Source organism: Ostrinia nubilalis, chromosome 2 (genome assembly GCF_963855985.1).
Source record: "Ostrinia nubilalis chromosome 2, ilOstNubi1.1, whole genome shotgun sequence".
NCBI lineage: Eukaryota > Metazoa > Arthropoda > Insecta > Lepidoptera > Crambidae > Ostrinia > Ostrinia nubilalis.
The window spans coordinates 13,622,198-13,647,616 of record NC_087089.1 but is presented as its reverse complement, the minus strand read 5'-3'; the positions used below and the strand labels follow the sequence as shown (position 1 = coordinate 13,647,616).

General features: G+C 36.1%; 2 protein-coding genes across 3 annotated transcripts in view; both read right to left on the bottom strand.

Moving 5' to 3' along the window:
• LOC135084517 (D(2)-like dopamine receptor) overlaps window positions 1-1,216 on the bottom strand; it is a 163,015-nt gene extending 161,799 nt beyond the window's left edge. The window contains exon 1 of the mRNA XM_063979292.1: window positions 956-1,216. The gene's annotated coding sequence lies outside the window, so the exon portion shown is untranslated. The remainder of the gene's footprint in view (window positions 1-955) is intronic.
• Window positions 1,217-18,086: 16,870 nt separating this feature from the next.
• On the bottom strand, window positions 18,087-24,822 carry LOC135084467 (peptidyl-prolyl cis-trans isomerase). Of its 2 annotated transcripts, XM_063979250.1 has the most exons (5): window positions 24,524-24,822; window positions 24,087-24,272; window positions 19,961-20,164; window positions 19,017-19,189; window positions 18,087-18,240 (listed from the first exon to the last, which is right to left on the bottom strand). In XM_063979250.1, the coding sequence occupies exons 1-5, from the start codon at window positions 24,731-24,733 to the stop codon at window positions 18,096-18,098; spliced, it is 918 nt and encodes a 305-aa protein (XP_063835320.1). In that variant the 5' UTR covers window positions 24,734-24,822; the 3' UTR covers window positions 18,087-18,095. The 2 variants fall into 2 exon arrangements, with proteins under 2 accessions (XP_063835320.1, XP_063835329.1); XM_063979259.1 differs by lacking the exons at window positions 24,087-24,272; window positions 24,524-24,822 and adding an exon at window positions 21,446-21,606.
• Window positions 24,823-25,419: the final 597 nt, after the last annotated feature.

Here is a 25,419-nt window from a genome sequence, read left to right as displayed (position 1 = left end):
AGTGGATTTGACGCGACTAGTATATTTATTTAAGACGAAATCACATTTCAAAACATTGATATTATTGTCTTTTAATTGCCAAAGATAGTAAGTATTACAAATTAATAAGCTCTGAAAAACAGCTTAGAGCTTAATATGGTACTTACTCGCACCTACTTAGTTAAAGACAGATAATGAAAGTTTTTGTTACTAATTTTCATTTCGTTGGGATTATGAATATTGAAACACCATAACTTCTTTAATTTTATTCTTAAATTATATTTTCATTTTTTTAAATAGGTTTGAAATCAGAATCTCTTGTTTCAGATTGAATTCAATTAACTTTAGGTAACAAAAACAATAGCCGATTAAATAACATTTTACTTTCTTAATCTTACATTTTTACTTACTAATAGTTATTTGATAATCAAACCCTAAATATTCAAGTTTCTATAACTACGCCTAAAAGTACCTATGATTTATAATATTTTCCGCACAAAAGTAGTTTTTGACAAAAAGCCAAGTTGTCCGGAAAAATAGAGGAATAAATTGAATTACTTTATGCCGAAAAAGTTGTCGTTAACTACATACAACTTTACTCTCAACTCCCTGAAACTTTCGCTTTGGATTGCGTACTTTATCGAAAACATTGTCTGTGAAGACTCTTACAATGGTCTTGTATTGGCAATAAGCAATTTGGGCACTTACTAGAACGATATTATTAGCACTTAATATAATATTATACTGCCTTTACTATGATTTTCCTTAAAAAATAAATCACTTGTTATAAATATTGAAATATGTAATGTAGTTTCAATATAAAAATAGCATAAAATGACTATGAAGAAATTTTGGGCTTGAATTTCCACTAACGAAGTTGCTTAATGAAAACCAGCCTTAATTTTAATACCTTTTTATAATCAAAGGAAATTTTATATACGAAATAAATAATACTTTAATTCCAAAGATAACTTACCGACTGTTTTGCTTTAGCAACCATCCAACAGCACTTTCCAATTACTTAATGCACTTTTCAAAATCAACTTTAGTCAAAAAACTAAACTAGCACCTCTAAGGTGCAAATAACGAAAACTTTTTTTAACTTGCAGCTTCACAATCGGACACTGGCTAGAAACAAAACAGTTTAAAAAAGAACCGATTCAAATGTGTTCGACGCATTCGTAATTCGAAACTGTTGGCGCGAAACGAGATGACGCGACGGCTACGTCTGCAGCATTCGATATCTCAGTGGAAACTGGCGGGAAATCTCATCTCGTAGCAGATTTTCGTGACGCTACGTTACTATACGACTGAGATACGTGTGCATGGAGGCTCGGCTCGCTATGGTATTGTACATTTTTAATTAACAGCTTTTGTGGTGCTTTTAAATTCCGCTGAATTTTCACGTGATAAATACTTGATAGACAGATTCAAGTTTCGCAGGTAGTAATTAAGAAGATGACCATTTCTGTGATACTTTTTGTTAATAAGTAGGTTTTGAAAACCAACTTGGTGGCCAGTAGGTACTAATTGGTGTATTGTTGGAAAGCTGTCATACACAACATATACTTAGGTACTAAGTAACACTTCAAAAGAATATACCAAGAGCTTTCTTTAAAACATACGAGCTCTACTTATTACTAAACTACTTATTTGTATTATTTGATGTCGACGTAAGTCCCGCAAACCACAGGCTTTTAGTCAACCGATAGTTTAGTCGGACTGTTAATCACTATGATAAACGCACATGACACCGATTTGGTATCGGCCCTAATTTTTCATAACAAACACCTCACACTATCAGCTGATAAAAATCTGTATTCTGCGTGTATTATATGGTAGTTAAAATTAATAATTAAATTACGTAGTTTCAAGATTACTTTTCCTACGCTCCATCAACCAATATATTAACCAAGCCCATTACATAAAATGTCACGTTCATTTTCTTAACTTTACCTGTGTTTTTCGCGCGATTGCGTAAAAAGTGCGGGAACGCGCGCTAATGGCGCGAAACGCGCATTACTTACTGTCCGGACGCTGTAATTGTTTCCAACGGCCTGATACAGCTCTGGAGCTGGAGAACCAGAACTTAGGGTTGGCGCCTGAATATATTTCAATTAATTCTTCCAAGAACACATAAAAATACAAATTACTGCCCACCAGATATAGCTTTTTTTAAAGGATTCCGGACACCGGTCCGGGGAGGCCGGTGGATTATGTGGGGCTCTCCCTGCCAGAAGGGCAGGGCCTACCCACTTAAAACCTGACAGCCCCCTCCTGTGGCGCAAGTAGCATGCGTCGCCGTAGAGTAGTTCACGTGCGTAAGTACTCCCACGCTTTGGCCACAAGCTTAATACAGGGTGTTGATTTCAATCCTCGCCATACGCATTATCCACCAAAAAAAAATTACAAACAAAAGATTTTTGGCGAATATTTTCCGTGCGACATCAACTGTACTGTATCTTGCAAGACTGCAATAGTTTACACTGCGGCATCATCGAGCTACGCGGATCGCTTGCTTATCATTTCGGATAGCCTATAGACTAAGAGCTGGTGAACGCCAGACCTACGTCATTTTATAAAAGCTGAAAGTTTGTCAGCGTATGCTCTCAATATAGGATATAATGTTGGTGAATTATGAAGTTCGGGTCATGGTGGCTTTGGGAGCTACCTTAAAAATACTGTCTGGCAAGGAGTTGGAACTGTCAAAACTGTCTGGCTGTTGGGGAAAATACTTCTAATTATTGCCCAAATATTATACATAAAAACTCTAGTTTTTATTTTCATTTTTCATTATATCCTATATTGGGAGGATACACTGACAAACTTTCAGCTTTTATAAAATGACGTTCACTAGCTCTTAGTCTACTACTGAAGGAAGCCACGTAAAATAGGTAGTGTAAATAGGTATTTTTCTTTGACTAACTAAAGTTAAAGTTCGTTTTAATTTTTTTTAAGTCAATTTTCTTACTGATTCGTGATCAGAATAAGCTACTTAATCAAATCCCTAAATATGGCGAGGATTGAAATCAATACCCTGTATTATTATGCAGGTGTTAAGACTTAGGATTGGACACCGATAGTCCAGCAGACCACAGAGTTCGAACTACTAACCCTCGAATGGGCAGTCCGACATTGACACCATTGGGCTACTTAAAATAAGTATACTACCTTTTATGCGCTACTGGGCAGGTAGTGGGTTCACCTCAATATGCAAAAGACTAGCGGGTCTACTCCGAAACGCTGTTTACATAGTTTCGGGTCTATCTGTCACCGGCGCTCGCGCTGGCATCTCGCTTTGCGTGATAGGGATAGCAACATTCGAAACTTCAGATAACGTGTTTCGGAGTTACCCCGCTGGTGTCCTCTCGAAATTCTTAAATCGTCTGACCGATGCCGTTGACATCATATTCTTGGAATGCTTAACCCTGACTGACAAAAGCCCTTCATTAGCCCGAATAGTATCCTTACATTTAATTAGCACCAACCTTAAAGCCATAAGCCTGGCGGACTTCAAGCGGAATCGTTTATTTATAATGCGATGGAGGATTTTAATAAAGGCAGTCTGACGTCCCGAGCCGAGGTGAAAACGGTACAAAAGAGTTCCGTTTTATTATGATCTTACGGAGGATTAGCGTGTTCATAATGTTCCGTTTGCAGAGGTCTGTAGCCTATCAAAACGTCATTTGTCATTAATATTTCAAAGAGCAATTAGGAGAATGTTCCGGCAATGCAGTGACACTCGGATTAGGGGATTTAGCCCATCAAACATTCGCTCGTATGGTCTTATGATTGACAACAAAAGTAAAGATGAATAAAGTGCCTTTCAGGGATGAATGCTTTATGTTTGGACTGATTATACTTGGGTATTTTACAACGTAAACGTCATAAACAGTGCAAACTTTACATGACGTGTTCGCTACAATGCTTAAGATAAATCCCTGCAATGGGACACAGGAATATGATTGAGTTAGCCTTCGTCTCCCACTGGACTAGACAAAATTACAGATCTACTTACATGCAAGGACAAACGTAATTCTGCAGCGGTTTGGAGTGTAATATGTAATAAAACCGGGGACACGTCGCTTCTTGAGCAAATGCATCAAAATTATCTCAGCGTTAATTCGACATTGGCTAAATTCTTCGTTAACCAATCTTAGATGATAAGAACAGATAGGTTCACCATCCACTAAGTCCCGGTTTCCACCAAAGTAGAGCGGAGTGGAGCGAAGAAGTGTTTTAAATAACCAATCAGATTTTATGATTATTTCCACATCTCTATTTAATTCTGTTCTCCGCATGGCTCCGCTCCGTGCTGCGCCACTGCCGCTGTCAAATTCTATAGAAAAAATCAAATTCTTTATTGATATTCCACTCCACACGTTTATGGATGTTCTAAGATTACTTATAGGTACAGTATGGACCAGGGATGTAATGGATTATCCGTAACCGTAACCGAAACTATTGGATATCCGAAATAAAAAAATATCCTTAACCGATTCAAAAGTTTCGGATAAAGGCGGAGTCTAAATCTTAATATTTGTTACTTGTCTGGCATTCCCTGTTTTACCTTTATCATAGGTGCCGTCATAATAGTATTACATAAAGTGGCTATGTGGGTCCGTAAACGAAATTATCCGAAACTTTTGGATAGTCCGAAATGATTTCATATCCGTAACCGTAACCAAAACCGAAACTTCATATCCATAACATCCCTGGTATGGCACAGCAAATATTAGAGGAGTGGAGGACTATTTTTTTTTTTCGATTTTTCCGCCCAACACCTCTCTTCTATTCTTCGCTGCGCTCCGCTTTGGTTGAAACCGGGCCTTATTCCCTTATGTTAGAAAACCTTCTGAATAAGACTTCATCATTATCATCATTTCAGCCACAGGACGTCCACTGCTGAACATAGGCCTCCCCTATGATTTCTAAATTACCGATTGGTAGCGGCATGCATCCAGCGCCTTCCTGCTACATTTATGAGGTCGTGGGTCCACCTTGTGGGTGGACGTCCCACACTGCACTTTCCGGTACGTGGCCTCCACTCCAGAACCTTGCTGCCCCATCGGCCGTTAGTTGCGTACGATCTGCCCTGCCCATTTAATACTTATGTATTTCTAAGTAGGTACTTTTATAGCTTTTCGAATGAATATTTTATTTATTTTTCTTAGCACTGAAATCGGTACTTCGTTTAAAAATACATCGGAAATGCGAGAGGTGATTTGCCGAAATAAACTCGGACAGGTGATTAGCTGAATGGTGCCAAGGTTTCACTTTCGGTATAGAAACAATTGTTTATTTATAAAACACCTGAATTAAGACATGATAATGCTTCAGTTTGAATAAATAAAGTATCCAGTCTCCACCAACGAACATTAATTAACAATTCTAAAATTCATCATTTTTCCTATATTTTGGGTCGATGAAGTCTTGTGTATGTATCCTGTGGCCCTAAAACTTACCCACAAAATTTATTGAAGTTGCTAAATAAACTCTAGCCTCCATATTACAACAAAGTTAAACCGGGACGAACACTGGTTTAAAATGAGATTTCCATACTAAATGTCAATTTAAACCAGAGTTCAACCAGAGTCTAACTTTTTGTATTAAGGGGGTAAGGTATTTTACGGTCAAACTAATACCTAATACTCTGTTTAAGTATTACCTTTGCATTTACTCTTTGCACCTTTTTAAAGGAAATGTCGCCGTAGGAAAGCAGAACCATAGTAAGTACCTCTTAAGTACCTAGGTAATTTTTAACATACGAGTACTAGGTAAGTACTGAAAAACCCGCTACAACTTTTTAACGACTATGTAAAATCTAGAAACGCAATCGCCACTCTTGAAGGTCAGATGATTTGACATCAATCTTAAGTGATAATCAACCGCAAGCCTATTGATGAGAATGTCTCCAACTTCCTCATTGGCCCTAGAGCAATTCCAAGTATACCATCAATAAAAGCCTAATTAGAGTCATCAAACCTCTCAGTCATTCAATTAGAGCCATTAGAACTTCATAACTATGAGTTGTTTTCTATGTGTAAGCTGAGGACACGTGTCTCCAGCTGACACATCTGTATCTTCGTAAATATTTATGCTACGATAATGTATTATACCTCAAAAATTACAGTCGAATCCAAATAGTAGGCTTTCCACTTTTCAAGACTTTAGCTCAAATACTGTTAAAACCACGATCAAAAAACTATGTGCGAGCTGGAGTACCGTGTCTCCAGCTTACACATCTGTATCTTCGTAAATATTTAAGCTACATCAATGTTTTATATCTCATAAATTAAAGTCGAATAAAAAAACCCGACTTCAAATCTTTCAAAGCTTTATTTCGAACCGTTTTCGAACTACGAACCGATACGTATGTGTAAGCTGGTGACACGTAACACACGGTGGATTATTAAAACCGTATAAGTTAGAGTTGCGTTTTAAAGATCAAATAATTCGTTATAATTAAAGTACACACGAGACATAATTTCAAATCTCTAGGCCTCTTAGTTTCAGAATTAAAAGCCAAAAACTATTTTCCCGCCAAATAATTCAAATAATATGGGTCGACTGCGACGTTGCCGTTCCGTGCGTCCACTAGAGCAGTCGAATTTGAACCTAAAAACTAGTACTGTTTGAATCATTATTATTTGTAGTTTAAATCATTTAATTTCGATTATAAGAATTTTAGACTAGGAGCCGGCTGATTTCTGTATTGAGTAGGTACTTAATAACCTATATTTTATTAATAAGAAAAAGCTAGGTAAAACAAAATTATATTTTAATATACAAGTATAATAACGAACTTGTTTCCAAAGACTCAAATATTTGTGGCGTTTCTAAACGCAACCACTTTAATTTTTATTTAAATACCGTGAAGTCCCACGATTCTGCCACGTCAAGTGGCAAAAATGGGCAACAACTATACAGGGTGGAAACGTTAAGTGATCTCAATCGATTATTTCTTAACTATACAAGATATTAAAAAACTGGTTACTGATCCTGAAAGTGCTTAATGAGCTCTTTCAAACGGTACCAATAATAAGTTACAGAATAAACTGGATCTATCTGAAAATTCAATGTTTCCAGCTTCCATACTAAATGTATGCCAGACACACAATATTAGAAGTGTAATTTTTTTAATTTAATAATAAATACTTAAAATAAACTCGTAAATTGTATTCTCATTTTAAATTATTAATAAAAAACATTGGTTTTAGGCTTTGCATTGTCAAGAGATGAGTGTCATGACTGTGGTAGTACTAAATGTATGGAAGAAGGAAACATTGAATTTTTGGTTAGATCCAGTTTATTCTGTAACCTATTATTGATACCATTGGATAGAGCTTGTGAAGCACTTTTAGAATCAGTAATCAGTTTTACGATATCATATGTAGTTTTTAAAATAATGTGACTTTACCAAATGTATGGAAGCTGGAAACATTGAAGTTTCGGATAGATCCAGTTTATTCTGTAACCTTTTATTAATAGAATATAATATAATAGAATAGAATGTATTTATTGCTTTGATAGAGCTCATGAAGCACTTTCAGGATCAGTAACTAGTTTATTGATATCTTGTATAGTTTAGAAATAATCGAGTGAGATCACTTATCGTTTCCACCCTGTATTTTGCTCTATGGTTACAAACAGATTTTGCATGACATTGACAGATATGTCAAAATCCACCAATCACGCAGCATTTGGACCTCGCGTCTACGTATTGCCATCTGGCGGATTTTCCAATCGCGAAAGCCCTCATTGAATTCTTCTTCTTTTGTTGAAAAAAAAAAATTAACAACATTAACATCACAAATCACAATCACTACTAAGACATCACAAAATAGACGAAACACAGCATTTTGTACAGCATTTGCACAGAATTGGCCGTAAGGATCTATATCCATAGCCGTAAAACTTGTATTAAAAAAAAAGATGACAGTTGACTGCAAATACATGAAGCTACAGATAAAAATGGAGGCCACACTCCAAATACCTACTTGAAGCACAAACTATGTATCACTATCTCGCTCTCTGTGGGCAGACTCTCTCTTTCTAAATAAACAAATAACATAAATTTGCTCAAATTCAATGAAACTCAATGTAAAATCTTTATTTCTTGACATAGGTATCATTAAAAATGATAAGTGTAAATACTGGTAAAACGTTTTGGGAAGAAATTACTGTAAAAAATGTGAAAAATGTTTACAATGATCCAATGTCGGAAATCACGAAATAAACACTTTGAACACGCGTGGAATCTTATGTCACTTCCAGGACACCACGTACTACCGCAACCACGCACTACAAAATTTTGCACCATTTCTTGTGATAAAACAATGATTATTTCCTGTAAACAATCTCAAACGAAATTAACTGCATAATAAACAAGATAGTAAACAACCGCCATGATGGGTCGGATTGGGCCGATGTTGCCACATGGTACCGATTTCCCAGGAATTGGGATTGTAATTCCCTGATTCGCCAACACATTAAGCCTAAATGGCCGACAATTTTGTGATTTTTTATTTAACTAGGTAATCTTAGTTTCAAATATTAATTATTTATTTGTTTAACTTCTGATTTGGTTAGTGAATTGGTTATTTCGAAGAATTTACAAGGAGATTTAAATAAGAAGATAGTAATACTACAGTTCACACTAAAAAGAGAGGTAGGGCCTCAGAGAGCGAGATAGATATAAGTAGGTATTTGACTCAAGTTTTTGTTCCAAGTTTGCCCTCCATTTTTATCTTTAGCTTCATGCTGCAATATTGAGAAACAGTCAGTGTTGCCAGAAGGTTACTTTTGTAACCTTTTAGCTGATTTTTGAACTGCTTTGGTTACTTTTAGGTTACACTAATGAAAAGGTTACTTTTAGGTGATTTTTCGGAATTTGTAGAATTAACTTTTACAGGTTATTTAGTAAAAAAATATTAATAGTCCACACTCGGCCTCGTCGGCACGCGCACCGACGATCGCCAAACGGCTAGAGCACCTTCTGTACTCGCCACTCTGCCCGGTGAAGCTGGAAAAGCTCCTCCAGCTACCAGCGCGCGTGCCTTCAAAAAAAAAAAAAGCCGGAAACCTCCCCGACCCGACCGTGGATCACCAGTATTCTACTACTCAGTAAAGTATAGGGTAAGGTGGGGCACAATGTTACACGGGGTACAATGTTACAATGCATATTTCTCCGTCCCTTTCTATTAGTTGTATGATGTTCAGCGGCTCAGTTCAGCAGCTCTTATGAGCTTGACAAACGTGTATACCAACATCATACAACTAATAGAAAGGGACGGAGAAATATGCATTGTAACATTGTACCCCTTGTAACATTGTGCCCCACCTTACCCTACCTAGGTTATTAAAAGTTGATCGATCTGTGATAAATAATTTACCTGATTAATTAGTTTTATGAAGTAGGAATTTTATTTCATTAGTGATACCCGACAAGAACGTAGATCATCGGATTTCTAGTAAAGTGTATCTACCTTAATTATTAAAAATGTTAATTGATCTGTGATAATAATCGAGCTGAATAAAAACGTTTTTGATTGTTATTTTAGTATTTCATTCTAGCTATTATATTTCCAAGAATAACCTGGTTTTGCCATGTCTGAATACAGTTTTTTTTTTCGGTTTCGGTAAAACCGGTTTTGTGACCCCCTAAATCCCACCCTTACGTTCATATAAAAAGAATGTGCGTAATCTATACGTACATAAGGCACCTAAAATAATAGAGAGGAAAGAATTGATTGTATTGAACAATGAACCGTCTCAGCTATAAAAGACCCACTAAACTGAACTGTCCCACCAAACACATTGATAGGGGGCGCCACCATTGTTCACCTGTACAAGGTTTCCCAAAAAGTACTGTCAAGCCGAAGCCCAGAGGTAGAGTATCACTAGGGAGGGCTACCCGAATACTCGATTTTTTCAAGTTATTTATAATTTTCAGATGATATGATAATGATGATTATTTTTAAACCGGCAGACAGTGGTGACTGAGTTTGTTGCGGCGCTTCTTCTCAGCACTTGCCAAATGTTTGTCTCGAAGCGCTGGTAGGGCAAAAAAAGAATGAGACATGTATAGGCTCCTTAAGAGCATTTGACGATTTGCAAGCACTAATTTAATTAGTCTAAACAAATAAAGAAAAATTTGATTTTGATTTTGATTTTGATGAAAATTTTTATCATATTTCAAAAACTGGGATAAAATCTCAGATCATAGAAGGGAATAGATGTGAAACGGGGGCGTGGCGCGTGTCTCCGCGATATGCCCAGAAACGAACATCGCCCACGACGCCAGGTTAGTCGCGATTCAGTCGTACTGAGGAAATGTTCTCCGATATTGTTGGATAATGCGTCGTAACGTGCAATAACATAAGTGAAACGAAGAACTACAGGAACAATGAAGTCATTTACCACATGTAAGTATTGCAAATCCATTGGTATTTTGCTTATAAATAAAAAAAACTAAACATTTTCACGAACGAATTCAGTGCCGTGACATTTACTGCGATATCGAAATTAGTGGTGATAAAAATTCAAACACGTTGTACATTGACGATTTAGTTAGCAACCACTTTATGTCATGCGTAACTACTGCGCAATGTATTTTATTTCTTCCGATATCCACTGACGCGTGAAAATACACAGTACGGCCGCATGTGCCGGTCGTAACATAGTGCAGGGCTCGTGTTCTAATACGGTTTCCTATTATCGATAAATAGAAGTAAATTATTATTTTCTATTTTCTAATTTTGAATGAAAAAATCATGAGTTGCTTGCGATTTTTAAGTTTTTACAAAAACAATAACAATAGTAGAAGGGATTAGTAACTGTCAACTATGTAATTACTATAAGAGCTAGTTGAAAGCCTAATATAGGCATTATTTTTGATAAACATAGGCGGTACGAATTTCGCCATAATTAAAAAGTTAATGCGCGATAGTAGTTAATAATAATTACAGTGATCCTGTTATTATTATTAAAGTAAATAATAATTATATTACCAATATTGTAAATACTGGTAAAAATCGCAAGTACCTAAAAGTCATGGGTTAAGCCCATGACTTTTCATACAAACTTTGTCAGTCTATAACTTCTATACTCCATCGATAACGACATTGAGCTTTGGTTGGGGTAAATTAATATAAGGTAACTTCATTTAGTCCCAATAATTGATTCTGAGTTATTCGTCCATACAAAATGGAACTGACTCCTTTATGCAAAAATCGTTAAAGAACATAATAATAACGTATAATAATAAAAAGGTTTTCATACAAGCATTTTTTAAACCTATGTCGAGCCTTTCCCCCAGGATTTAAAGTATCGATATCTTATCGACTCCATTTTATCTTTCTTCTCTCTAATTGCTTTTTTCAAAGTGTGCGTCACGTCACGCGGCCATTGATTGGCCATAAGGCACGCCTTCTGGCCAATCACAGCACTTTTAAGCCGGTTGCACATGTTGTCGTAGACTCTCAGTCGCTTTGTTTTTACACAGTTGAATGTGTGTGTGGGAGCTGTGGTGGGGGAAATGTGGGGACACTGGTTCTCGTTGTAGTTACGCGCGACTTCATATCTATTCTCTTTCTATGATCTGAGGATAAAATCTATCCTACGTCCTTTCCCGGGACTCAACCATCTCTATGCCAAATTTCATCAAAATCGGTTCAGTGGTTTAGGCGTGAAAGCAAGACAAAGTTACTTTCACATTTATAATATTAGTATAGATGCAATGTTTTTGCCTCGATTAAATAAAACATTGTGATCAAAATAAAAACTTATTATCAAAATATTTTATAGGTTATTAGGTACTCAATACAGAAATCAGCCGGCTCCTAGTCTAAAATTCTTATAATCGAAATTAAATGATTTAAACTACAAATAAAAATGATTCAAACAGTACTAGTTTTTAGGTTCAAATTCGACTGCTCTAGTGGACGCACGGAACGGCAACGTCGCAGTCGACCCATATTATTTGAATTATTTGGCGGGAAAATAGTTTTTGGCTTTTAATTCTGAAACTAAGAGGCCTAGAGATTTGAAATTATGTCTCGTGTGTACTTTAATTATAACGAATTATTTGATCTTTAAAACGCAACTCTAACTTATACGGTTTTAATAATCCACCGTGTGTTACGTGTCACCAGCTTACACATACGTATCGGTTCGTAGTTCGAAAACGGTTCGAAATAAAGCTTTGAAAGATTTGAAGTCGGGTTTTTTTATTCGACTTTAATTTATGAGATATAAAACATTGATGTAGCTTAAATATTTACGAAGATACAGATGTGTAAGCTGGAGACACGGTACTCCAGCTCGCACATAGTTTTTTGATCGTGGTTTTAAAAGTATTTGAGCTAAAGTCTTGAAAAGTGGAAAGCCTACTATTTGGATTCGACTGTAATTTTTGAGGTATAATACATTATCGTAGCATAAATATTTACGAAGATACAGATGTGTCAGCTGGAGACACGTGTCCTCAGCTTACACATAGAAAACAACTCATAGTTATGAAGTTCTAATGGCTCTAATTGAATGACTGAGAGGTTTGATGACTCTAATTAGGCTTTTATTGATGGTATACTTGGAATTACTCTAGGGCCAATGAGGAAGTTGGAGACATTCTCATGCCTATTGTCGTGGATTCCCATCCCAATCTATTCTATTAGCCTACGTGTGTAATCCCAGCCCATCGGTCTACATCAAAGTTGCCCAAACTTTATGACCATGAGGTCAGGACCACTAACCTACTATTTTCTTTAGTTATGCTTAGACCCATAGACTACCGAGGATTCCATCAACTGGGACCGCAATTAACTGGGACCGCGGTCCCAGTCGCCGGATGCGTAAAAATTTAATAATTTTCTTCCGGCGACTTGGACCACTCATGGATTTTAGTACTGTACCGATTTTGGATTGAATAATATTTTCTTTTAAGTTATCTATTTCGTCTAGACAACTGAGTGCAGTATTGTTTCGTTCCTAGGAAAAAGGGGAGTTGAAAGAAAGAAATAAATACTCATGATAGCCTCGTGGATTAAAATTTAAAAAGTAAGTTTTAAATTAAAATTAACTAATATCATCCAACACGAACAGATAAGTAAGTACAGTCAGCGTCGAAAGTTCGTGACGCTCAAAGTGAACAACACAACCTTATTTCACTGATACTTTTTAAAAAATACAGTCCCATTCTATTCCAAAGACCCCCGATTAAATTTCCCTGCATTCGACCCCCGGGGGTGGTATAGATAGACCACTTTGAAAAAATGACAATGAAATATGAAATGAAAATGAAATATTTTAATCAGCGACACAAAACAACATCAAAAATATGAAAACAAAAGTAAAACTAAATAGATTAGGTAATGTGCGTGTCACCGAAACGGTATCCACCACGACCCTGCTGGTCTTCCATGGATACAAACTTTGGGTACCACTGGCTTACTGGTCTACATGTAACCGATGCGAGTTAATTACGTTCAGTAACTGATCGCAAGATATCACTTGCGAGTGTCGGATTACACCGGGATCTATCCCGTATAATATAACCATGGTTTACAGGGTTAAATTAACAATAGGTTAAGGTTACCTACTTGAAATAGTAGTCAGTGAACAATGCACATATTTTTTTAATAATTATTATTTTTCTAGTTTTTATTTTTTCTCCATTCTTTTATAAATAAAAGTCTGGGTAGTTAACCTATTACGCGGACCTCAGTCAAGCGAAATAGGATGTAAGGCAGTAGTCGTTAAATTAGAAGATAAAAATTTCCTAGTAATTCGGCAAGTGTTTAGGATACTTAGTGGCTTTTTGTAGAGTGTAAATTATACTGGGTGGCAATTATACTAAATTATTATTTCTTTATTCATTTTTCTTTCTTATTTTTATTTTTTTCTTTTTACAATGTAATTAAAAATTATTATTATTATTATTTATTTCAATCACACTGGGATCATGTTATTTTAGTTTTTTATAAGCCATCAAAATACAATTTTCTCATAAAGTATCGTAAAGAGGGTTAAGAGTTGGCGCACACCGTTGATTGTCGTCGGCCGATAGTTTAGTCGGGCAGTTGATCAGTATGGTACGGGAGTACATGCTATGGGAGTGCACACACTACGCCGATTCGATTTGGCCGATTCTTCATACAAATTAAATCGGGCATAACTGTCGGCCAACTAAAAATCAACAGTGTGCGCCTACTCTAACAGTTCGAACTCTATAACTTTTATTAATTTTAAAGCTAGTTACTAATAATAGGTGTATTTACTGTGTAGGGAACACAGTAAATTGAAAACTAACCCTATTTTCAGGACCAGATTGATAAAGTTTTATCTTGGAATAATTCGTTAGACAGAGAAATGTAATAAAATACGAATAAGTAATTTTATCCGCTCCTACCTATTTAACGATGAAAAACAAATTATCGACTACTCTGAAGATCAAAGACTCGTGATAAAATACCTCATTTTCTGTCTTGATTTTTTTTAGAGACATCGGAAAAATAAGAGGTTTGTATTAATAAAAACAACGAAACAGAATACATAGGAAATGTAAGAAATAAGATAAGTACTCAATTCACAAAACAATGTGCCATTATTTACTGTCTCGTCGAAGAATTACCTATCAACATCAACCTACAAGAATGGCTTACAAACTTACAATATTTTTGTTTTAAGCGTTGAAGAAACAAAATGTTCACGCGAGCATGCTAAAAACTAAAAATGCTCATAAAATAAAAACTACCTACTCAACCAAATCAAATCAATTTTTTATGGAACCAAATGGCAACTATTTCGCATCGATGAAAACAAGAATGTTGAAGTCGGTTAAAAATCGGAGAACTGTTATCCAGACCCGGGCTTCAAGAGCATCCGACTATGAACAATTAAGTAGGCAGAGAAGGTAACTGTCTAGAAACCCTAGGATTTTTATGAAGCTTACAAATGAGGAAATTTGAGGCGTCCCGTCTGAAAAAAAAAACAAATTACTAACAAAACAAAAAACCCAACTGCGTAAAAATTAACTAAAAAGAGAAAAACAAGACAACTTAGGCTGAGTTGCACCACCTAACTTTGCCCGTAACTGTGACGATAATAACCGGCGTTTTTGTATGGAGTTTGACAGATTTTAGGCTACTAAACCCAACAATTGATAATATTACAAAATTTTTATAAGAATAAATAGGACTTGACATCAGGTATTTCAATAATATACAAAAATAATTAAAAAAACTAACCACTAATATCAAGCAAACCACCTACTATCACAAACACGTTATTATTTAATACATATTATGATTCGCCGCTAGATGGCACTGTGCTCTGTTAGCTCGCGCTATCATTTGATTTTTTTCTGTCTAATAAGTAAGAATAACGCACGTGCCAATTTACATACTTATAAAACAAGAAAGATAAATTATTTTTGAGTGGATTCTAGTTTCTTTTCTAGAATCTGTTATTATCATGTAAAATACGTGTACAATTTATTGTAATATCAATCAAACAAATGGTTCTATTCTTCCTAACTCCTATTCTCCTAAGGATGTAATTACTTATCCAGCCCCAAAAGGATTTTAATGACGCTATATTTCATAATAAATAATTATCAAACAAATAATTAATGCATGATTACAATACCAAAAGATGACGTGTGTAATTAACTTTAACTGTAATACCACAGATTTTAATACAGTAAGGCTGGGTTGCACCATATTATGATATTACTTTAACTTGTAAACGTTAAAAATCTGTCAAACTCCATACAATAAACACCGGTTATCGTTATAGTTACGGTCAAAGTTAGGTGGTGTAACTCAGCCTTAGTGTTCACAATTATGCAGTCGGAGGCATCAATGACTAATTCTTTTGTTGGTGATTTATAGTTGATGCCTCCACTGCATTTGTGAACACTAAGTTGTCTTGTTTTTATCTTTTTAGTTAATTTTTACGCAGTTGGGTTTTTTGTGTATTCAATAATAATTTTATATTAATATTTTTAGTTTAATAACATACATTTTTGTAAGCTACTTAAAAAGTCCTTTATTTTGATACCCCACTCGATAAGTTTTGAGAAAAAAAATTTTTCCTGAAGACATTATGGCGCCAAAAATCCATTGATTTTTTTTTTTTTTTCAATTTAACATAGCCAGGGTCACTCTCATGATTAAGACGAATTTAACGACACCTGTCACGCTAAAATCGGTCAAGCCGTTTAGGCTGTAGGCCGTGCCAAAGAAATATACATACATACACTCGAAAAACATAACCCTCCTTCTGGCGCAGTCGGGTAAAAACCATTTTGAAATGACCTTTTTAGATGACACTTCTTTGGAAAAAATCCCTTGATCCTTGATGGCTCTTTTTTAGTTGAAAGGGCCCCCAATAAATGTTGATACAGGGACCATCTTAGGCACTCTACGCCACTGCTGTTATCTTATCTGTACAACTTTTGCCGAACGGTGCGATAAACAAAGATTGTTTTCACACTTACTACAAAGCTTCTTGTAGTTCATAATTTTCGTCAGCCATATTTTTTGTAGACCAAGCAACTTGGAAATAGGTCAACCTCGTCCGACCTCCGCGAAAATCTCGTTTTGATGGTAAAACCCATTCACTGATGAAATCAAAAAACAATCCGTCTATCAGAGAGCTGTAAAATTCGATGTTTCATCCGGGAAATTGAGCATTTCCAGTTTATGCGGTATTATCAGGAATTTTCGCCGTTTCTTTTGTGTACGTTACTCCAGCTGGAAAGTAGCTCCTAGAGTGATATGAGTAGAACGTATAATTAGTTCCCAACATGGTGTAAATGTGCGCCAAATTAGAGATTTGTGCGTGCTGTCTATTAATCCAAATTAGAGAATCGTTTTTTCCGTTTTGTACCAATACGAGGTACAAAACGGAAAAAACGATTCCTGCTGGAGAAACGTTGTTCTAGCAGGAAAATTCTAAACGAATGATCGGAAAGAGAAAAACTGTGTACGAGCAGATATCTTATATTTGTTCTATTGTGTGAGCTGAAACTGTGATTTGTGCGTCTTCAGGTTTTCGAGATTTTGCATTTCCTGCCAGGGTAACGTTTTGCAGAATGCTCTATCTCTTAAACCATTATATGTGCGCCTATAGAATAAACACACACGAGTAGCTCTTGATTTGTGCGTATATGTGAAAGAAACATGTTTATGAAAATATTTATAAATATCAAGTACCTAATCGAGCTTTCTTCAAAATCCGAAAAAATCGTGTAGCGCCTGAATAACAAAACATACAAGCTCACTGAAAACTGTATTCGATCCTTCTTAATACGTATTATAACCATAAAAAGTTTCAAAAACGCACATTCATGGGTCATTGAATAATATCACTAAAAGTGAATACGACGGTGCTATAATTTTGACGTCAAAATACAAGGAATCAGCTACACCAAGATGAGTGGATGTCAACCGAATAATTAGAGCGTTTATTGAACAAATATAAAATATAATATTCAGCTTGAAATGTATCGCTTAAAAAAAGATATACACAAAAATATCAAATTGTAAATAACGGCTGGTTACCCGACCAAATTCGAATGCATACAAAAAAGCGACGGATTCATACATATTTACAAATTGACCAGCCGTTATTTACAAATATTTTCCAGCTGGAGTAACGTACATGTTTCTTTTGCCCAATTTTATGGAAGCAAACAAAAGATATATGTACTTGGTATTTATTCACTATAGATATCTGTATTTTGTTTATACTTTGCGCCAATGGACTTGGACAAGGAATGGAATATGAACATTATTAGACCACACTTTTTTAAGTAACAAGTTTTGATTTTCTCTCATTTAAAAAATAGCAATTTTGGAACTGAAATTTTAGGTAAGTACAATACTATTGCTGTGGTTATAACGTTTATTCGCATTATTATTTTGTTAGCCGCACGTAGGTTTTATTTTACAGTGAATTTGACTCCGATGAAATTGAGCGTTGAGTTGAAAATGGCCACTACAATAATTTTCTACTTAAAAACTACTTACAGAGGGACTAAAATTCTTGGTCTCGATCACGATAGACCTAATCTAAGAAACAGTGAAAATAAAAGACAACAGTATCCTTAATCACTGTAATTCTCCACAATTGCTTATGATAACTTTAGCGGACACCGCGCCTCCCTTGCTGCCGTATTTCTCCATCTTCTTCATGACGTCCAGACCGGAGATCACGTGACCGAAGACCACGTGTTTGCCGTCCAACCAATCAGTCCTGTGGATATAAATGGATAATATTAGTAATTTATTTATTTACTAGCTTTTGCCCGCGACTTCACCCGCGTGAAATTTCGTTGATCACAGATCGTCATAAATTATAGCCTATAATATGTTATTCTGGGTTATAAACAATAATACTGTAAAGTTTCATCAAAATCCGTTCAGTAGTTTTTGCGTGAAAGAGTAACAAACATCCAAACTTTCGCATTTATAATATTATAGTAGGATTTATTTAATCAAATGGAAAGAAACATTGAAATCAATACAAACATGTTTATAATGTCGCCATTAAAAGCTGCCACGACATGTGCATAGCGCCATCTAGCCCCAACGTAAGCAATTAATATGCTTGTGTTATGGGTGCTAGCTTATCGGATATAACTTTTTTTAATACATAGGTAGGTACATCCAGAGCAGACCCGTCACAGAAATTAAAATGCATTATTTCAATTTCTGCCCGGCGGAGAATGGAACCCGGGACCTCTCGGCATAGTCCGTTCTGAACCACTACACCAAACGGCCGTAATGTTTATATTAAGGCGCAAGTACACTATGCGGGATATTGACCGAGACGAAGCGCGAGCACGCACACCCAAGTAAGACTCACGACGACACTAACTGAAGTGCGTGTTTACACTAAATTAAGTCTCGACTCGACCAATTTCCCACATAGTGTACTTGCGATCCAACTATCGGCCAAATAAAAGACAGTGGTCTGCGCCTGAGCTTAGCAAATTAGACCTAAATGACTTCAAGATGGTAGTTACTCACTTAGCAGTACATAGGAAAAACTGTGACCCATTCGTATTAGGTCCAGAGTTGGCCATACTCAGAATACCAGGGCCTGTATGTCTGAGCGTAAAGTTTTCGTCTTCAAACTTCCTCCCGTATATTGATTTCCCACCTGTCCCATTGTGGTTGGTGAAGTCTCCGCCTTGACACATCTAAGGTTGGGTAGTTAAGGAAATAAATGTATTATTACACATTAAAATTAAAATAAAAAATAAATAAAATGATATGATAATAATAAAACTTTGTTTATAAAACATTTTTGATCTAACCAACAATGCTATATTTTTTGATTTCAATGTTTTTTCTCAATGTAAACATTATTTTTTATTATCTTGTGCCATTTCTAACTTTCATTTAATTTATTAATTAGCAGTAGGTACATACCAACTAAATATTTGGACATATTGATTTCAGTTAATCATAATTAATTATAGTAAACTGATAGATATTATAGCGACTTCGTACGCGTGGACCACGTTTAATTACTAATGATGTTGATAGATGGCGCTTAACGGCTTCCCCGCATGAATATTTACGAACGTCAAAATTTTAACCAATGACGATAGATGGCGCTTTTTACCCACGTCTTAATTTTATTTATTTAAATTTAGTTTGTCACTTAACGTCATAAATTATAGCCTATATGTTAATCTGAGTTATAAACAATAATACTGTAAAGTTTCAACAAAATCCGTTCAGAAGTTTATGCGTGAAAGAGTAACAAACATCCATCATGACATTTATAATATTAATAGTAGGAAGGACTATAGATACATAGTTCTATTTAAAGTCAACACTATTATTGTATTCTTCATTTTCAACAATGGAGCAATATTCGCTTGGTGATAAGTACAATCACATATCACTGTATTACTGTAGACAATACTGGAGAAATGTCCAATAGAACTTATTAAAAAGGATACAAAATCTGGAATGATTCTGTGAAAGCTGCTGCCCTGGTATCCGAAACCCTTCTCATGTGTGCACAGCGCTCTGAAGTTCTCCGCTGTCTTCGGGACTACGTCAGCTCGCAGCATCATTATTATCCTGCCGATCTCTTGCTTGCCCACGCTGATGTCAAAATAGACTTGGGGATTCCTCTTCTCTACAGGTTTTGCTGGTGCTTCCTGAAAATAAATAAAATAATAATAAAATTTATTTATTTCTCTCACAACAGATTAGAACATACTTAGGAGATAACATTATGGATATCTGTTTAACTATAGATCAGCATTGTGAGAGCTGGTTGGTGCCTATTGTAGATTTTAAGAAAATCTATATTACAGGTATAGGTAAATAAAGAAACATTTAAGTTGTCACCAATAATATGCATTTATCAGACAAGATGTATGTTAATTCCACTTAAAGGCCTGGTTTCCACTAAGGTGGAGCAGAGCGGAGCTGAGTTTTGAATAATAACCAATCAGTTTTAATTATTTCCACTTCTCTGCTCCTCTCTGCACAGCACCACTAGCCATAGGGGCCGCACAGCAGCCGCCGCTGTAAAATTTTATAGAACAACTAGCTTTTGCCCGCGGCTTCACCCGCGTGAAATTTAGTTTGTTACGTCATATCGTCATAAATTATAGCCTATATGTTATTCTGGGTTATAATCAATAATACTATAAAGTTTCATCTAAATCCGTTCAGTAGTTTTTGCATGAAAGAGTAACAAACATCCACACAAACTTTCGCATTTATAATATTAGTCTTAGATTAATAAAACCTAGATAGATAGTCAGTGCACGAAAGGTGAGGCAGATTTTAGTGAGCCAGAATGGCTTACTCGTAAACGTCACATGAACTGTCAAAGTGAAAAATTGGTAAACACGTCCGACGACTTTTAATTAATTAAGACGGTTTGTGCTGTGAAAGGGTGTCTAAATACATCAGAAAAACTAAAGAAAGTGACCAGTGTTACATTTCATATGTAAGTACTACGATTCGACGCGTATTTTGCTTGAATTTGGCTTTCAAAAATTAAATACGGGAATGATACCAGTAACAAGAAAATTTATTTCCCAATTGTTCGCCGTACAAATACACTTCCTTTTTTATGAAATCGAGACTTTTAAGTCGATTTATCTTATTGTAATTAGGTAGGTACTTTGAATTCAATAAATAAGTAAGTACATGATGCGTTTTGTTTTTGTTAGTTATAAAATAATTAAAAACGTATTAAAAATTTCCCTACTTTCGGGAAAATCGCCTTCACTGTCTACACTCCCCAACAAAATTGACACTAATGACATAAGATTTTTGCCTCACTCTTGACGAAGCGTTTGTATGAAGACTATCCATCTAGGTTTTATTAATCTAAGATATTAGTAGGATTTGACGGCGCGACACTTCACCCAACATTTCCTGGGCCGAACACTATTAATTATGAAACATTATTCTGTTCATACATTCTGAGTAAATTTTACTTTAGGTTGTCCTTTATTGTCCGGTGCACAGCCACATTCAACATTTTTTTTGGACATTGTAATAATATGTAATCAGCACAATAATAAAGTTAGATTCTATAAATTAATTAAGATTTCTGCAATAATTTAATTATGTTTACATTATGACATAATAGAGTTTGACAGTGACAAACAATATAGACAATTTTACAAATACAGATAATGTAATTTGACTTTTATTACAACCTTTTCCCAACTTAAATGAATTTTCGGTCCGGGAGTACCAAAGGGGGTCCATTAAAATAACACTTAATTTTTTTTTTTCGAAAATAGCAAAAAACATAGTGATCAAAAAAAGATAGACTGATTTTTAAAAAAATTTGAAAAAAAAATAGGTTTTCCGACACTTAGAAAAATTTTGACGACTTTAGTATGGAGTTAAGACATACCCGAATTTTCGAGCGTAATTTGTATGGAGCTGGGACTTGTAATATTTTTCGCTTTCACTTAGTGTAGCAAGGGGGGTCTGAGAACATAGCCGAATTTTCGAAGGCATTTTGTATGGAGCCGAGACTTGTAAAAATTTTCGCAAATTGTTTACGCCGCGCGTCGTAATGCGATGGCTTAATTCGGATTTCCTCGTCTCCGGCGCTGCGGGATGAGCAGCCTCTTCGCCCTTACGTAACAAGGCGTAATCACCCACGCTCGCCTCAGCCGCTCCAGCTCGCACGGGTGACTACGCCTTGTTACAGTGGGCGGAGGCTGCTCACCCTCCGCGCCTCCGGCTTTGGAATTACACTCTAGTATCGGGCAGACAAGTACCACGGCCAAAGGACCACGGCGAGTCGGGGTAAACGCAATTGGATAATGGTCTTTCATACATAGATTAATAGACTAGAAAACTGCAAATATCTCAGTAATGGTGCGTCGGATCGAAAAAATAATGGAATTTTGAACCCCCTTAAGAGCGCCGTCCGGCACCTAGGCCCATAATATTCCCACCTCAAAAAACGGTCAAGTGTGAGTCGGACATTTTTTCCTAAGTAAATGACATTGGGAACTTTTTGCCCCACTTTTCGAAAAGTAGCGGACACAAACGAAACCTATCACAGATGATACATACTAATATCCAATGAATTTCCGTGCATTTTTTTTTTCTCTCTTATATGGGAATATTGAGAAAATGAAGTTTTAATATTTTATTTTATTTTACATTTAGGTAACATTTTTGACGACCTCCGTGGCGGAGAGGCGCACACACCGGTTTTCAAGGTGTGCCGGGCCAATCCTGAGGTCCCGGGTTCGATTCCCGGCCGGGACAATATAGAAAACGATCTTTTCACATTTTTTTTTTTTTAACATTGTCTTTGGTTTGGGTGTGTTGTGGTTCGTCGTTCCCGATTTCCATAACACAAATGCCTTAGCTACTTATTTTGGGTTGGAGTAATGATGTTGTCTAATATTAATTTAAGTATTTATAATATTTTATTTACTTATATTATTTTATTTATATTTTTTATTTATTTATATTATTTTATTTACTTTTATTGGTTACTCTGCAATGCCAAACAACATAACATGTAAAAATATCAAATCATTTTAGACAAACATATTTTCAACTTAGACTCGTCATATCTCAGAATTCCCATATCTCACAACATAGCGCTTTAAGTGAATATACCTACAAGTATAAAGCTTTGAAATAAAATACGTTTCATCTTTGTCCGCCATGGGGCATTTTCTCATATTAAAGTTCCCAATGTCCTTTGCGAAAAGTTTACAAGTCTCAGCTCCATACAAAATGCCTTTGAAAATTCGGCTATGTTCTCAGACCCCCCTTGCTACACTAAAGATAGCATTCGGATCAAGACGACCGCGACGCGAGACCGCGACTCGAGACCGCGACCGGCGACCGGTCGCAGGTCGCAGGGCGACAGCTACTTACGAATCTTCGCGACACGAGTCGTGCGACCCATACGAAACTCAGTATGTTTGCAGTTAAAGTAAAATAGTACCTATCTGTAAACAATAAAAATAAGTACCTTTTCTAATAAAAATATGTATCATTTGAACTTACTTGTTTTATTTAATGCTTTTCCAATTTTTTCCCAAATATTGTCTCTCACAGTATTATCTTTATAAGCTTGAAGTCTCGTATCGAATACAGGTGCGTTTTTACTTACTAATTCTATTAAAATTTCGTCTTCGTGCGAAGAAAACACGGCCATTTTGCATCTGTCGCGCCACGGCACTGCCTTGTGAGCGACCGAGTCGCGCGACGCAAGTAGCCGGCAGGCCACGCCCACACGTCGCGCGACTCGGTCGCTTGCATCCGTCAGCACTTCCTATTAATTCATATAAAGCAGTGGGTCGCGGTCGCCGGTCGCGGTCTCGAGTCGCGGTCTCGCGTCGCGGTCGTCTTGATCCGAATGCTACCTTAAGTGAAAGCGAAAAATATTACAAGTCCCAGCTCCATACAAAACACGATCAAAAATTCGGCTAAGTCTAAACTCCATACTAAAGCCGTCGAAATTTTTATAAGTGTCGGCGCCATACAAATTACGCTCGAAAATTCGGCTATGTCTCGGACCCCCTTTGCTACACCCTAACCCTGAATTCTACTCAACATTAACATAATACTTACACTGTCTGCGTCTGTTTTTTCTTTAACTCCGTTTTCTTCGCTGTCTTTGTTTATAGGTAGCGTCTCACCGGCATGCTTCTGCAACCAATTGTCATCGGACCAAACCGGCCGAGTGGACCCTTCTTTAATGCGTTGCGGGGCTGCTATGTTCACTCTGATTGTTCGGCCAAAGAGCTCCGAATCATTCTGGAAATTATAGGTTACATTGATAAAGATTTGTACAGAATGTAAATGTTGATTAACACAGTATTTGATATTTTTCACTAAAAATATGGGGTAGCACTAGTAACGTAACACAACATAATAATTCAGTAAAAATATGCATTAATTATCTCTAAAACTCACCAAACAGCTTCAAAATACACTTTGTTAGCGTCATCCATTGATAGTTGTTTGCTAGATTAATGTACACATTTGGTGCAAGATACTGTACTCACCATGTTGTCGATCGCAGCGGCAGCATCTTCAGCGTTTTCGAACTCGATAAAAGCGAAACCTCTGTGCTTTTCTGTCTCATAATCAAGAGGTATTTGCACGTCCACCAGATCACCGAAAGGAACGAATGCTGCATTGAGAACTTTCTCGTCAACCTCTTCGGCGAGGCCGCCTACGTATATCGTTCGCTTTGAATTGGGTTTGCTCGACATTTTATACAAAATTCAGATAAATCCGGCGATGTTTTGAAAAATAACCTCAACAACAAAACAACATGAATTGACAGTTTTGACAAGTAGTGTTGTATAATGATTGATCAAACATATCGATATATCGATAGACGCATATCGATGTTCTTCTTCTTCTTCTTTGGTTTATGGCGATGAACTTGCGTTTTTTCGCCACTGAGGGCACACTATTCCGCCAATGTCACGTGCGCAGCTTTTACACAGTGGTTGTTGTTATAAAAATAGAAAATTTTGTAGCTGCAATCTAAGCAAACTTATATACCTAAAACAAACAGACATCACAAATAAGACAACACAATACGTGAAAATAAAATATAAAAAGAACAAACAATTATGGGAGACAAAAAAAAGGATGTTGTTGTTGCATGCAGTGCAGGTGACAAATTAGGGAAAAAAAAAAAAAAGGTTATTTGTCACACAGAGGGATAATTTAAAAACGTTTGCCAAACAGTACCATTCACCTACAAATTAATTTTGTTTGAGTTAATGAATTTAACAAGGGATTTTAAAGTGGAAGGGTTATTACAATTTGTTTACTTTGACCTTTATGTTGTTGTCCCTTTCCAAGCCAAAAATGTCAAAGTATTATTAGTATATCGTTATAGAGATTAATTACCAGTTTATAAGGCTAAAATTAATAATGAGAATCG

Coding starts and splice junctions, on each gene's coding strand:
- LOC135084467 (XM_063979250.1), bottom strand. CDS start 24,733: ATGTCGAGCAAACCCAATTCAAAGCGAACGATATACGTAGGCGGCCTC. Junction 24,273..24,523: donor CCGCTGCGATCGACAACATG/GTGAGTACAGTA, acceptor TATAATTTCCAG/AATGATTCGGAGCTCTTTGG. Junction 18,241..19,016: donor TTTTTCCTATGTACTGCTAA/GTGAGTAACTAC, acceptor TTATATCCACAG/GACTGATTGGTTGGACGGCA.